We start from the raw sequence: 16,177 nt of genomic DNA on the forward strand, positions 1-16,177 counted from the left end.
AAAATTAGAATTTATTTTTTTTTTACTGATAGTTTTCTATATTACTTGCAGCACATATGTGTATGACCAGTTAGGATTTTATTATACTATTTTCCAGGTGTACCAGATAATCTTTTCTGTATTGTCCCTTTTTACTTTTACATATACAGTTGTGGCCAAAAGTATTGACACCCCTGCAATTCTGTCAGATAATACTCAGTTTCTTCCTGAAAATGATTGCAAACACAAATTCTTTGGTATTATCTTCATTTAATTTGTCTTAAATGAAAAAACACAAAAGAGAATGAAGCAAAAAGCAAAACATTGATCATTTCACACAAAAACTCCAAAAATGGGCCAGACAAAAGTATTGGCACCCTCAGCCTAATACTTGGTTGCACAACCTTTAGCCAAAATAACTGCGACCAACCGCTTCCGGTAACCATCAATGAGTTTCTTACAATGCTCTGCTGGAATTTTAGACCATTCTTCTTTGGCAAACTGCTCCAGGTCCCTGATATTTGAAGGGTGCCTTCTCCAAACTGCCATTTTAGATCTCTCCACAGGTGTTCTATGGGATTCAGGTCTGGACTCATTGCTGGCCACCTTAGAAGTCTCCAGTGCTTTCTCTCAAACCATTTTCTAGTACATTTTGAAGTGTTTTGGGTCATTGTCCTGCTGGAAGACCCATGACCTCTGAGGGAGACCCAGTTTTCTCACACTGGGCCCTACATTATGCTGCAAAATTTGTTAGTAGTCTTCAGACTTCATAATGCCATGCACACGGTCAATCAGTCCAGTGTCAGAGGCAGCAAAGCAACCCCAAAACATCAGGGAACCTCCGCCATATTTGACTGTAGGGACCGTGTTTTTTTCTTTGAATGACTATATTTTTTTTCTCCTGTAAACTCTGTGTTGATGCCTTTGCCCAAAAAGCTCTACTTTTGTCTCATCTGACCAGAGAACATTCTTCCAAAACGTTTTAGGCTTTTTCAGGTAAGTTTTGGCAAACTCCAGTCTGGCTTTTTTATGTCTCAGGGTAAGAAGTGGGGTCTTCCTCGGTCTCCTACCATACAGTCCCTTTTCATTCAGACGCCGACGGATAGTACGGGTTGACACTGTTGCACCCTCGGACTGCAGGGCAGCTTGAACTTGTTTGGATGTTAGTCGAGGTTCTTTATCCAACATCCGCACAATCTTTCGTTGAAATCTCTTGTCAATTTTTCTTTTCCGTCCACATCTAGGGAGGTTAGCCACAGTGCCATGGGCTTTAAACTTCTTGATGACACTGCTCACGGTAGACACAGGAACATTCAGGTCTTTGGAGATGGACTTGTAGCCTTGAGATTGCTCATGCTTCCTCACAATTTGGTTTCTCAAGTCCTCAGACATTTCTTTGTTCTTCTTTCTTTTCTCCATGCTCAATGTGGTACACCCAAGGACACAGGACAGAGGTTGAGTCAACTTTAATCCATGTCAACTGGCTGCAAGTGTGATTTAGTTATTGCCAACACCTGTTAGGTGCCACAGGCAAGTTACAGGTGCTGATAATTACACAAATTAGAGAATCATCACATGATTTTTCGAACAGTGCCAATACTTTTGTCCACCCTCTTTTTTTTTTTTATGTTTGGTGTGGAATTATATCCAATTTGGCTTTAGGACAATTCTTCTTGTGTTTTTTCATTTAAGACAAATTAAATGAAGATAATAATACCAAAGAATTTGTGTTTGCAATCATTTTCAGGAAGAAACTGAGTATTATCTGACAGAATTGCTGGGGTGTCAATACTTTTGGCCACAACTGTACTTTTATGTACAGTTTTTCAATATATTTGATATCAATAAAGATATGTATTGTTTGGTTTCGGTGGGTTTTAATCAGATCTGCGAATATTAAAGGGAATCTGTCATCAGGTGTTTGCCACCTAATTGGAGAGCAACATGATGTCAAGGCAGAGATCCTGATTTTAGCAATGTGTCACTTACCGGGCTCCTTGCTGTGATTTGGATAAAATAATTGATTTCTCTGCTGCAGATCTACCAGTTCTCTGTATTACCACGCTCACGCCACTGATTGTCAGCTTCCTGTGTGCACTGCACATAGGCAGAAAGCTTCCGATCAGTACTGGTGCCGGGGTTATACCGGTCTATGGTGGACTATATGGCAGCAGGTTTACTACAAGTTTTGTGTCGCTCTTCAACCTCCCCTTGCTTTCATTGTTCCTTGTTTTTACTGTTAACTTTTAGATTCTATTTTTTGTTATGCATCTTAATAAAATATTTATTGTTTGTATGCATTTTGTCGCTTGATTAAATTAGAGCAACGTTTATATAATATATTAGGCTTTTTCTCTGTGCTTTTATCTATATAGCAATTGCTTGTTGGATTATTGGCTTCTCTCCCTTTAACCGTTCTTCGGCCCTGCTCCATTATATATACAGTATTTGGAAATTTGATTTGTAAAGGCGCAATGATGTGTGCAAAATAGAAGTATAGATAAAGAAAAGTGATTTGGGCTTGTAACTGGCTAAGACAACAAACTAAATGAGAAACAAAGTTTCTGGGAAATTGTACATCACGTACTATATATCAAAAACATGGCCAGGTTTATTGGCTTCCCATGAAATTGACCATAGTATGTGAGTTTGTATGTGCTTGAGGGAAATCAGAACATTGACCTTGGGGAGAAGAATCTGAGCACATTCCCTGTGCAGATTATGGGAACAAGGCGCAGTTATAGGAATGATACATAAAATATTCTTCCCTTTTCAAACTATTAACTTTGGTTTTCTTCACATAGCTGCATTTTTTGTTTTTATCCTGCATTGCCCATATTTTAGTCATCCCCATGATCACATGCAGTTTTAATGAAGCCTCTGTAAATATAATTTAGATTTTGCATCTCCTTTTTTTTCTAGAAGTGTAGCAGACAGACGAGGATTCCTGCAGTTCTGTCCCACTTGTCCTTTTCTTTGAGGAAGTTATTTACACTGTGGATGACTCTTTACTGACGTGTGCTCACTGAACAATGTCATCAAATTTCCTGTTTTTGGCCTTTGGAAAGCTGCTCTCCTATTTGCCACTTAGTAGAGAGATACATGGAGCCGGATACTCACAGCCGGCAGGATGTAAGGTTAATGCGGCATACTTAAGTAAATATGGTTGCTGTTCTGATAATTTATGGTTAACTGTTTTCCCTTGTAGTAAAAAATTGCCTGAGTGTTAAACATGTGTTGTATAAAAAAGGCAGAAATGTTCAGGGGTTTACTATTTAAAAAGTACAATATACTGTTTTGTGTGTACAGATGGAGCGTGTCTCGTACTTATCGCATTAGTACGAGTGACTGCCGGATACCTCGGCTTCCTTTTTTGTCTACAAAAATACTGTTTATGAATTGTAAAAAATAAAACCCAAAACTTACCAATACACATTGGCCCTGATTCATCAAGGACTGTTCCCAAGTTTTCTGATGTACAACTGATTGAAATGTTTCCAAAGTTTAGCCGAACTCATAATTGTGCAAAATGTTGAGATTTTACGTCCATCCTGGCAAGTTTTTAAAAGGTGGACGGAGCTTGGTCAAGCAGGGGCATGACTGGGTGCAGCCAACAAACTCATAATTTGTACCAAAAGTTGATGTGAATTACTACTGTGAAATGTACACCAGTCTCTGACCTGTTAATGAATTTTGGTGCATCTTATTCCATTATACTCTGTCAAGGCCGGCGTTAACAGCCATGGGTGGATCGCAGTTCCACCCCCAGCTGTTAGGGGCACACAACATCTGATCAGATCAGCTGTCATGTGCCAGAAAAGGTACGGGCTCATCGTTGGAGCCCACATCAAACATGGGAAGGCGTCCATTGTCAACTATGTCCGTTATTGGACATTAAAGGGAACCTATCACCCCCCCAGGGCCTTTTTAAGTAAAAGAGCCACTTTCAGCAGCACTAAGGCTGCATTCTGTGAAGGTGGCTCTATTGTTTCTTATCCCTGGGAACGCTGAAATACAGACTTTTATAAATTGCCCGCCATACCTCTATTGTGTCCCGGAGGTATGTTTTCTCCCCCTGTGTCAACCCCCTCAGAGCCGTCAATCATCTCCATCTTGTATCTGTGCACCGCCTCCTGTGTTCCTGTTACATGCCCGGCGCCTGCACTCTGCCAACATTTCTCGGGCATCGCGCTGCCCGGGAACTTGCATCAGGCTATGATGTGTTCACACTGCGGGGCTGGGAATCTGGTGCCTGTGCAGTGAGGATCTCTGCGCCTGTCTCCATCTCCCTCCTCTTTCCTCCACCGTAATACGTCGGCACTTCAGCTCACTAAGACGCTGCCGAGTGCCGACCTATTACGGTAGAGGAAAGAGGAGGTAGATGGGAAACTGCCAGTGTTAGTTCTTACTGCCTGGTTTGGAGTTGGAGGTGTAGTTCGTGGTTGCCGTTTGGAGATTTGTTCAGGAGATTGTTGCTTGGAGTTTTGCTTGTGTGCACATCCTAATCCTTTCCTATTTGGTTTCTCCTTTTTACTCCCCTGTGTTCCACTCTGTTGTTTGGTATGTATTTTGTATTATTGTTGTTTTCATTTATCCCTGTCCGTCTTCCCTTATTTGTAAGGTTAGTGGTATTCTATACACTTCGGCTTCCCACCTCCCTTTGTGGGGGAGTGGACAGATAAGAGTTGATATATGAGCATAGCTAGGCACGTGAACCTGACGTCTCCACCTTCTGGAGTAATCTGGGAGACAGTGAGACTAGGGCGCACCTAGTTCCAGGGACCTGGTTAGTGCCTACAGTCCCAAGGCACTGCATGACAGATGTGTGATTTACATGCTGTTTAGCAAGATGTCATGTGCCATTTTTTAAAAATGCAGAGCCCGATAAAGCAGGTCTGCTGAGAGAGGACACCATGATCCTTTAATATTTTCCATTCCCTTTGAATCCACTTATGTCTATGGATAGAAAAAATCTATCAAAAACTGTACCACAACTGTGATTGCTGCTTAAAATATTCCAAATCTCAATTTCCAGTGCTCTGATGATTATGACTTGGAATAGGGTGGGAGATTTGGCTTATCGCCAGTAATATGTGAATTTTCAGGTGTTGGACTGAAGTAAATGTTTATGTAGAATTGTATCATTGTGAAGGGCGATTTAATTTATTTTAGGTCTAGAACTATTGTCAATGAGCAACACGGGGCCATACAGGCAACGTTATCATTTCTGCATTTGTTGAAAGATGTTAAAAACAGTTGTGGGTGTAACTCAACACTGATTTCATGATCAAACCTGTTTCCCGTTCTTTAGTTATTGGAAAACCTGTTGTGTAACAAAATGAATAATTCTGCATTACTTCTCACTAAATTAGTATTACAACATATTTTGGGAGCAAATATCTATTGGTGGTTGTGGATCAGATTTTACATAGGGTGAATTAAGTATTGAACATGTCACCAATTTTCTAAGTAGAAATGACGTGGAAGTGCAATAAGGACTGCGCTTGCTTCTGGTAGAGTAAAGGGTTCTTTATTCAGCCAATGCGTTTCCTGAGCCTGCTGGCTCACTTCATCAGGGCAGATCTGCCCTGATGAAGTGAGCCAGCAGGCTCAGGAAACGCGTTGGCTGAATAAAGAACCCTTTACTCTACCAGAAGCAAGCGCAGTCCTTATTGCACTTCCACGTCATTTCTGCAATTCTGTCCTAGGACCCTGTGCAGACTTGCTGCTGCTTCTTAAGCGTTCATGGGTGTTGTGACTTCCTCACAACCCCAATAGGTGAGCACCTTCCTTACTGTTCCACAATTTTAATTGTTTTATACGGATTTCACACAGTGGATGCGCCCTGTATCTCTCCAATTTTCTAAGTAAATATATTTCTAAATGTGATATTGACATGAAATTCTCACCAGATGTCAGTAACAAACCATCCAATCCACACAGGCAAAGAAATCAAACCATAGATGTGCATAAATTAAGTTGTGTAATAAGCATTGACACCGGATTGAACGTGCTTTCTGAAATGTATTAAATACTTAGTACAAAAAGCCTTTGCTGGTGATGACAGCTTCAAGACACCTCCTGTATGGAGAAACTGTAATGATCCAGGACGGGGTTTCGCTTTGGCCCGTCCTGGTCAGACAGGGGGTTAATTGTTTCTGCCTCTCTCTGACAGAGGGCGGCTATTTAATGCTCACTGGACCTAGGTCCGGTGTCCGTTATATTCCTGCCCTCGGCTGAGTTAGTTGACCTCTGTTGTACTTGTGCCTGATAACTTGTTGCTTGTTTGGTTTTGATCCGGTTCTGTCACTGTTGCGAGTTCTGCCTGTCGCTCTTGTATCGCACCGCTCTCCCGTGTATGACTCTCTGCTTGTGTCTTGACTATTCTCTGCTCATCCCTTTGGTACCGCACCGCCCTCTCGTGTATGACCTTTGCTTGTCTGACCTGCGTTTTCCTCTCCTCTACTACAGTATTCCTGCAGTAGGTACATTACATCATCTGCAGTAGTAGGACGCTAAGCCCCGCCCCCTGCAGTCACATGATCGTAGGTCCTGGTACTCCTTACTATTTTCCGTGCCTCAGGTCCTGTCTGCTTAAACCTTCACTACCGTATTGGGCCCCGTGCTCTCCCGCAGTGTGGGTAAGTCACCCTGCAGCCGCGGCAGTTGCCTACGCTGACAGGATCCTGACAGAAACTAGTCGCATGTATTGCTCAGGTGCGATTTTGGCCCATTCTTCCACACAAACACACTTCACATTCTGAAGGTACTGTGGGCTCCTATGAAGTTTTTGAGATTTAGTTCCTGCCATAAATTTTGTATTGGTTTCAGGTCAGGTGATTGGATGACCATTCTTGCAGCTTTTTCAGAAACCATTTGGGTCCCCTTCTCATAATTACACATAATTTATTGACATCTATGGTTTGATTTCTTTGGCTGTGTGGATTGGATGGGTTGTTACTAACAACTGTTGAGAATTTCATGTCAATTGCCCCTTTTAGAAATATATTTACTTATAAAATTGGTGATGTGTTCAATACTAATTTCACCCTCTGTGTGTGTATATGAAAGTGTTGGCACCCTTGAAATTTTTACAGAAAAGTATTTCTCCCAGAAAAGTATTGCAATCACACATGTTTTATTATATACATGTTTATTTCCTTTGTGTTTACTGGAGCAATACAGTGAGGGGAAAAAAAAAAAAAGAACATTGGAGATAAGTCCACTGAAAACCCCCAAAATGGGGTGGATTCAAGTTCACCTGTGTTAAGTAACTGGAATGGACAATAAGAAAATCACACCTGAAACCAGATAAGAAGTGAAGAAATTGACTCTAACTTTGCATTGTGTGCCTATATGTGTCTCACTAAGCATGGAGAACAGAAAGCGGAGAAGAAACTGTCTGAGGACTGGAGAAGCAAAACTATTGAGCAATATCTATAATTTCAAGGTTGCAAATCCATCTCCAGAGATCTTGATGTTCCTTTGTCCACGGTGTGCAACATAATCAAGAATTTTACAACCCATAGCTTTGTAGATGATCTTCCTGGACGTGGACGGTAGAGAAAAATTGATGAACAGTTGCAACGTAGGATAGTGCGGATGGTGTACAAGAAGCCCCAATCAAATTCCAAAGAAATTCAAGCTGCCCTGCAGGCTCAGGGTGCATCAGTGTCAGCGCAAACTATTTGTTGACATTTGAATGAAATAAGACGCTATGACAGGAGACCCAGGAGGACTTCAGTGCTGACACATGGACATAAAAAAGCTACATTGTGGTTTTCCAAAATCCATCTGAGAAAATGTCTTCTGGTAACGCACAACATTTTGCTGTTTACCGAAAATGGAATGAGCCCTACAAAGTTAAGAACACAGTACCTACAATCAAATATGGTGGGGGTGCAAAGACCTTTTGTTGTCTCTGGCACTGGGTGCCTTGACTGTGTGCAAGGCATCATGAAATTTTAAGTTTACTAAAGAATTTTCGGTCTCAACGTAGTGCCCAGTGTCAGCTGGATTTGCATCCTGGGTTATGGGTCTTCCAGCAAGACTTTGAGCCCAAACATACTTAAAGAAGCACCCAGAAATGGATGGAAACCTCTCGCTAGAGATTTCTGAAGTGGCCAGCAAGGAGTCTGGATCTAAATATCATTGAACACCTGTGGAGAGATCTTAAAATTGCTGTTGGGAGAATCACCCTTCAAATACAAGCGACCTGGAGCAATTTTTACAAAATAGTGGTTCAAAATTCCAATTGATCTAGAATTGTAGTTGAAAGGTGTAAGAAGGTTGTTGATGGTTATAGGAAGCGATTGATTAGTTATTTATTCCAAACGGTGTGCAAGCAAATATTAAGCTGAGGGTGCCAATAATTTTGTCCGGTCCATTATTATTATTTTTTTTCTTTTGTGAAAATTCTGTCCAATTTGACTTTTATTTTAATCTTTTTTTTTTTTTTTTTTTTTTTTTTTTGTGGTGTTCCAATATACACAAAATAAACGCGTATAACAAAACGTGTACTAGTACTCCCATCAGCCTACACCTGCTGCCACGAATAACAGCGAGAGCAGGCGGTGGCTGATGGGAATATTCAAAAGGCTGATGGGAGTAGTAGTCGCATCAGCCGACGCCAGTGACAGTTGCGGGCTCATGCTATTATTTGACAGAGTGGGAACCTCGTCTGTCTGACCGACGGTAATGATTTTACTGCCGATCAGAGGCAGTTTTGGCCATGCTGTCAGCACATTGACAGCGTGGCAAACACTCGATGTTTGGGCCCCCCATTCAAGTGAATGGGGTCAGTGTTCTGGTACCCGAACTGAACTTTAACTGTTCATATGGACCCAAACATCCTTCACCCATCACTAGTCAGGATGTGCGTAGAGTCCCGAACATGGAAGGGCAAAGTCTCAACAAGAGGTATAAGATGGTAATCTATAAATATGCAGGTAGGATCACACAGCCTTCCCATGCCAGAGACAATCGGGTGTCCAGGGGGATTAATGAGGTCCTTATGAATTTTGAAGAGTAGACATAATGTCTGAATCCTTTGGGCATTTTGCAATCAAATTGTCGAAAACTTACTTAGGAATATTACCTTTCTCAAACTTCATGATTAGAATCTGAAAGAAGTGGTAAAGGATTGTTAGGAAGAAACAAATAATTTTCTTTGTTCCTTAAGGCATTTGTGGTCGTCCCAATGCTTTATTTATTACGTACCTTTTTCCGATACCTTTTGTATGTTTGTGGCCCTCTTTACATGTATCAGCCCTATGCTCTGGAAAGATAGGAGAGCATATTGCAATTATTATTATTGTATCTGTAGGTCTCGCTCGGTGCGGGGTACTCAGGTCGCCGGGCAGCGTTGGATTCAGGAGGTCACGGGGGTGGCGGACGTGCCCGGTGCCTCTGCTCCAGGGACAGTGAAATGGGGGTTGAAATATTCAGTAAAAATAAAAAGTTCAGAAAAGAGTATGTGACGCCAGTTGGAGCGTTCGACTGTAGTATAGCTGGCACTGCAGATGATCCCTGGGGGAGTAGATGGTGATGGCAGTGCAGATGTTTAACCCTCTCCAACCATGGCTGACCCCCCAGAGATTGTGATGGAAGTAGAAGGCACGGAGTAATAAGGCAGGAGACAAGGAAAGTCACTTTATCATTTACTGTAATTCAGGTACAGTTCAGAGGAGATATTACAACTCTCACCAGGTTTACAGTCTTACTCTGCAGAATGGGAGTTATCCTTCTCTCTGCTGTGACTCGGTGTAAGCTTCCTGCTATTCTAATCCCGTCTGGGAACAAGACTTCCCTGTTGTGAGTTCATTTTTCCCTTCACCATTGAGGTCTGATGAACTCCCTCTGGTGAAGGAAGGTAGTGAGGCTGATTACCAAACACCTGGGCAGCTAGATGATGACTGGGTGGCTGGAATTGAGGACTGGATATAAGGCTGCCGACGCCCTTCTTCCTGGCTGGTGATTTTCCTGCTGGATTCTTGGAGACGAGTCTGATTCCTGCATCTCAAAGCTAAGTTTTTCTGCTCTGCTTTGTACTCTTCAGATTTGTTTTTGTTTTGCCTTGTTTTTTGGGAGTTCTGCCATCCCCGGCCGGGAGTGAGCTGTTTTCCATTTTTGTCTCTGATCTGTTGATCTTTTGCTCTGTCTACAGAATATACCTGAGTGCTGATATAGTCTTTTGAAGCCTAGCGACTTCAGGGCCTGTTTTTCCTATCAGTCGGTTGGCTCATTTTAGATAGGGTTTTTGCGGATGGCAGACAGCAGTTTTCCTATCCTGTCCTATGTAGTTAGCTTGGGCCCCATCATTTGCTCAACCTATCTTTCTATCTGTGTTAGTGTTTTCATCTTGCTTCACCGTCATTATATGTTGGGGGCTGCCTATTGCTTTGGGGTCTGCTCTGGGGCAGTTTAGTTTTTCCCCTTTCTTTCTTTAGGCTATGTAGTTCTCCGGCTGTGACCGAGGGGTCTAGGGCACAGTAGGAACCCCCCACGGCTACTGCTAGTTGTTGTGGATAGGTTCAGGGGTCTGCAATCCGATAGCTGCCAACCTCTCTGGTTTTTCTGGACTTAGCTAGTATTTTGTTTTTTCCTCCTTCGGTGACTCATCATAACAGAATCACCAGCCATACCGCAGATCCTAGGGTACTCAATAGGAGGAGAGAATTGTAAAAAAGAAGAAAAAAAAAAAAGTCAGAATTTTTTTTTTTTTGTGTGCATATTTTTTCCTCTATATCTCTGAGGCCGTAGGGGGAATTTTTCTCTCAATGGAAATGAAGCAATTGTCTGATCGTGTGGAGCAGCTCGCTGCTGAAGTGCGGGGAATTTCTGCCTATCTTGCTTATTCACTTGTTGCTGAACCAAAGATTCCTACTCCTGATGTGTTTTTTGGGGATCGGTCTAAATTCTTGAATTTCAAGAATAATTGTAAATTATTTTTTGCCTTGAAGCCTAACTCGTCGGGGAACTCTGCGCAGCAGGTTAAAATTGTCATCTCTTTGCTGCGCGGCGATCCCCAGGATTGGGCGTTTTCTTTGAAACCTGATGATCCTATTCTGAATAATGTGAACGCGTTTTTTCAAGCCTTGGGGTTGTTGTATGATGAACCTAATGCTATTGATCAGTCTGAAAAGACCCTGTTGGCATTAAGCCAGGGTCGGGATTCGGCAGAGTTGTACTGTCAAAAATTCCGAAAGTGGGCGGTCCTTACTACCTGGAATGATGGTGCCTTGGCAGCCCTCTTTCGGAAGGGTTTGTCAGAAACTGTAAAAGATACTATGGTGGGATTTCCTGTTCCCTCTGGTCTTGACGATTCTATGTCATTAGCCATTCAGGTGGATCGGCGTTTACGTGAACGCAAAGCTACACGAGAGATGTTGCCACCTGTTGAACAAATGTCTGAACCTATGCAATGTGATAGAGTTCTTTCCAGAGAGCAACATCAGGAGTTCAGAAGGCGTAATAAGCTGTGTTTTTTTTTGCGGAGATGCCTCGCATATTATTTCTGTCTGCCCTAAACGAGAGAGACGTTGTGCACACACGTTTTCTGTGGGTGGTGTTCAACCTAAGTTTTTTCTGGCAATTACTCTGATCTGCTCCCTGTCCACATTTTCCGTCAAGGCTTTTGTGGATTCAGGAGCAGCTCTGAACCTGATGGACTTGGATTTTGCTAAACGTTGTGGATTTCCTATGACACCTCTGCGGACGCCTATCCCTTTGAGGGGTATTGATGCTACTCCTTTGGCTTAGAATAAACCTCCATTTTGGACACAGGTGGTAATGCGGGTCGCCCCAGACCATCAAGAAAATTGCAGATTTTTGGTGTTGCATAATTTGCATGATACCATTGTTCTGGGGTTTCCCTGGTTGCAAATCCATAATCCAGTTCTGGATTGGAAATCTTTGTCTGTGGTGAGTTGTGGTTGTCGGTGTGCCCTTAGTGATGCTCCTGTTTTTCTCCACCTCTCCCCAGTCGCATGATGTTCCTGACTATTTGGCTGACTTTTATGATGTATTTAGTGAGAATGAGTCTGCGTCTTTGCCTCCTCATAGGAGTTATGACTGTGCAATTGAGCTGAACCCGGGGTGTAAATTCCCCAAGGGTCGGCTTTTCAATTTATCTGTACCCGAGCACGAGGCTATGCGATCCTATATTAAGGAGGCATTGGAGAAGGGTCATATTAGACCATCCTCTTCACCCTTAGGTGCTGGGTTTTTTTTTCGTGGCTAAAAAGGATGGTTCATTAAGGCCTTGTATTGACTATCGTGCCCTCAACAAAATTACTGTTTAATATCAGTATCCGTTACCCCTGATTTCTGATCTATTCTCCAGAGTTAAAGGTGCTTGCTGGTTTACCAAGCTTGACCTCAGGGGGGCGTATAATCTTATTCGCATTAAGCATGGGGATGAATGGAAGACGGTGTTTAATACTCCGGAGGGACATTTTGAGTACCTGGTGATGCCTTTTGGGCTCACTAATGCCCCTTCTGTCTTCCAGTGCTTCATGAACTATATATTCCGAGTCTTTGTGGATAAATTTTTGATTATCTATCTGGATGATATTTTGATCTTCTCCAAGAATTGGGACTCTCATGTGGAACATGTTCGGACTGTGTTCCGGATTTTGAGGGAGAATTCCCTGTATGTCAAGGGATCGAAATGCCTTTTAGGGGTACAAAGGATTTCATTTTTGGGATTTATTTTGTCTCCGTCAACTATTGAAATGGACCCGGCCAAGGTACAGGCCATTTATGATTGGGTTCAGCCCACTTCTTTGAAGGCCCTCCAGAAGTTTTTGGGTTTTGCTAATTTTTATCGGAAATTTATAGCTAATTTTTCTGGTATTGCCAAGCCATTGACGGATTTGACTAGGAAGGGTGCTGATGTGCTGAATTGGTCTCCGGAGGCTGTTTCTTCCTTTCAGGAGCTGAAGTGAAGATTCACTTCTGCTCCGGTTTTGCGGCAACCTGATGTCTCACTCCCGTTTCAGGTGGAGGTGGACGCTTCTGAGATTGGTGCAGGAGCGGTGTTGTCCCAAAAAGATCCTGTGACATCTAAAATGAATCCTCGTGCTTTCTTTTCCCGAAAGTTCTCCCCATCCGAACGTAACTATGATGTGGGGAATCGGGAACTGTTAGCCATGAAATGGGCATTTGAGGAGTGGAGACATTGGTTGGAGGGAGCCAAACACCAAGTCGTGGTCCTTTACTGACCACAAGAATTTGATTTACCTGGAGTCGGCCAAGCGCTTGAATCCTAGACAGGCTAGGTGGGCCTTGTTTTTCACACGTTTTGATTTTGTGGTCTCTTTTCTTCCGGGCACTAAGAATGTCAAGGCAGACGCCCTCTCTAGGTGTTTCCTTGCTAATTCTCCTGTTGTGACTATGCCTGCTACCATCTTAGGCGAGGGGGTAGTTTTTTCTGCCATCTCGCCCGATTTGAGACGTGCTCTGGAAGAGTTTCAGGAGGACAAACCTGAGCGTTGTCCCAGTGGAAAGTTGTATGTTCCTGACCAGTGGAGGAAGAGAGTGATGTCTGAAGTTCATTGCTCTGCATTGGCTGGTCATCCAGGTATTTTTGGTACTAGAGATCTGGTGAGTTGGTCTTTTTGGTGGCCCGCCTTGTCTCATGATGTCAGGAATTTTGTGCAGTCCTGTGGGACTTGCTCCCGGTCTAAACCTTGTTCTCGCTCTAGTGGCTTGTTGATGCCTTTGCCGGTGCCCAGGAGGCCATGGACCCATATTTCAATGGATTTTTATCTCTGATATGCCTGTTTCTCAGAGAATGACTGTTATTTGGGTGATTTGTGATAGATTCTCTAAGATGGTCCATCTTGTACCACTCCCTAAGTTGCCATCTTCCTCAGAGTTGGTGCCCTTGTTTTTGCAACAGGTGGTTCGCTTGCACGGGATTCCTGAGAACATTGTATCTGACAGAGGAGTTCAGTTTGTGTCTAGATTTTGGAGGACTTTCTGTTCCAAGCTGGGAATTCAGTTGTCCTTCTCCTCTGCGTTTCACCCTCAGACCAATGGGCAGACGGAGAGAACAAACCAGACTTTGGAGACGTATTTGAGATGTTTTATTTCTGCCGATCAGGATGATTGGGTTTCATTTTTGCCCTTGGCCGAATTTGCTTTAAATAATAGAGCTAGTTCTGCCACTTTGATGTCGCCTTTTTTTTGTAACTTTGGTTTTCACCCTCGATTTTCTTCAGGGCAGGTGGAGCCTTCTGCCTGCCCAGGTGTTGACACTGTGGTGGAGAGAATGCACCAGATCTGGGACCAAGTAGTGGATAAGTTGTCTCTCTCCCAGGAAAAGGCCCAGCGGTTTTCCAACCGGCGTAGGACCGTTGGTCTCCAGTTTAAAGTGGGTGATATGGTTTGGTTGTCATCAAAAAAATATCGCTATGAAGGTGGCTTCTCCTAAGTTTAAGCCTAGATTTATTGGACCTTACAAGATTTTGGAGATTATTAATCCGGTCTCTTTTCGGTTGGCTCTTCCTGTCACATTTAAAATTCATAATGTGTTTCATAAGTCCTTGTTGAAGAGGTTTGTTGAACCAGTAGTTCCTGTGGTGGCACCTCCTGACCCTATATTGGTTGAAGGTAACATGGAATATGAGGTAGAGAAGATACTGGATTCCCGTCTGGCTAGACGGAGACTCCAGTATTTGGTTAAGTGGAAGGGTTATGGTCAGGAGGATAATTCCTGGGTCTCTGCCTCTGATATTCATGCCAAAAGATTGGTGCGTGCCTTTCATCGGGCTCACCCGGATCGCCCTGGTGGCATGGATGAGGGTTCGGTGACCCCCTCCTCAAGGGGGAGGTACTGTTGTGAGTTCATTTTTCCCTTCACCATTGAGGTCTGATGAACTCCCTCCTCTGGTGAAGGAAGGTAGTGAGGCTGATTACCAAACACCTGGGCAGCTAGATGATGACTGGGTGGCTGGAATTGAAGACTGGATATAAGGCTGCCGACGCCCTTCTTCCTGGCTGGTGATTTTCCTGCTGGATTCTTGGAGACGAGTCTGATTCCTGCATCTCAAAGCTAAGTTTTTCTGCTCTGCTTTGTACTCTTCAGTTTTGTTTTTTGTTTTGCCTTGTTTTTTGGGAGTTCTGCCATCCCCGGCCGGGGGTGAGCTGTTTTCCATTTTTGTCTCTGATCTGTTGCTCTGTCTTCAGAATATACCTGAGTGCTGATATAGTCTTTTGAAGCCTAGCGACTTCAGGGCCTGTTTTTCCTATCAGTGTCGGTTGGCTCATTTTAGATAGGGTTTTTGCGGATGGCAGACAGCAGTTTTCCTATCCTGTCCTATGTAGTTAGCTTGGGCCCCATCATTTGCTCAACCTATCTTTCTATCTGTGTTAGTGTTTTCATCTTGCTTCACCGTCATTATATGTTGGGGGCTGCCTATTGCTTTGGGGTCTGCTCTGGGGCAGTTTAGTTTTTCCCCTTTCTTTCTTTAGGCTATGTAGTTCTCTGGCTGTGATCGAGGGGTCTAGGGCACCGTAGGAACCCCCCACGGCTACTGCTAGTTGTTGTGGATAGGTTCAGGGGTCTGCAATCCGATAGCTGCCAACCTCTCTGGTTTTTCTGGACTTAGCTAGTATTTTGTGTTTTCCTCCTTCGGTGACTCATCATAACACTTCCCGGAGTTTGGAACTTCCAGTATAGACACTATTCACTGTGTTTTCCTCCTCTGGCAACTTGCAGCTTGGATCCTGTGTGAAGCTCAAGTTCCTTCTTGCACAATCCTTCACTGAGCCTAGTTTGCTGCAGTCTTCCTTGGGAAAACACTTTGCTGTTGGTTGTATAAACCCACACAGTTTCTCAGCTTACCACTCTGCTCTAAAAGCATGGATGGCCTAGGGGCTGACTCCCTGATTCTTCTTAGCTTTACTTCTGGAGGGAGCACATGTCATGGCTTACAGGAGCGTTCTCCATTTTCCTCCACCGTCTTCTTCACAGAAAACAACAACTCGACTCCTCCCCCTCGCAGTTAGGGTATGTCTGCAAAACTCTAAGCTTCAGACAAGTAAGGGAGTGAGGTAAATTGTGTGATGTGGTCTCTAGCAGAGAAAGCATAACTCCCATTGCTCACAAAACACATGCAAAACTGTACATATTTAACCCTTTTGTGGTGGTAAAGACGCAGGGTGCAACATTTATATAATGCTCTTTATGGGG

General features: G+C 43.3%; 1 protein-coding gene across 6 annotated transcripts in view; it reads left to right on the forward strand.

Annotated features, from left to right (window-relative positions):
- PDE8A (phosphodiesterase 8A) overlaps positions 1-16,177 on the forward strand; it is a 523,736-nt gene that overhangs the window by 275,832 nt on the left and 231,727 nt on the right. The window contains exon 1 of one of the 6 annotated variants that reach the window (XM_073568518.1): positions 2,924-3,111. The exons of the other annotated variants lie outside the window; for them this stretch is intronic. Coding sequence (XP_073424619.1) covers positions 3,082-3,111 — 30 coding nt within the window. The 5' untranslated portion in view covers positions 2,924-3,081. Of the gene's footprint in view, positions 1-2,923; positions 3,112-16,177 lie in introns of those variants that run through there. 6 annotated transcript variants of the gene reach the window in all.

This window comes from Dendrobates tinctorius, unplaced genomic scaffold (genome assembly GCF_039654945.1).
Source record: "Dendrobates tinctorius isolate UK_male_01 unplaced genomic scaffold, ASM3965494v1 ptg000022l, whole genome shotgun sequence".
NCBI classification, from domain to species: domain Eukaryota; kingdom Metazoa; phylum Chordata; class Amphibia; order Anura; family Dendrobatidae; genus Dendrobates; species Dendrobates tinctorius.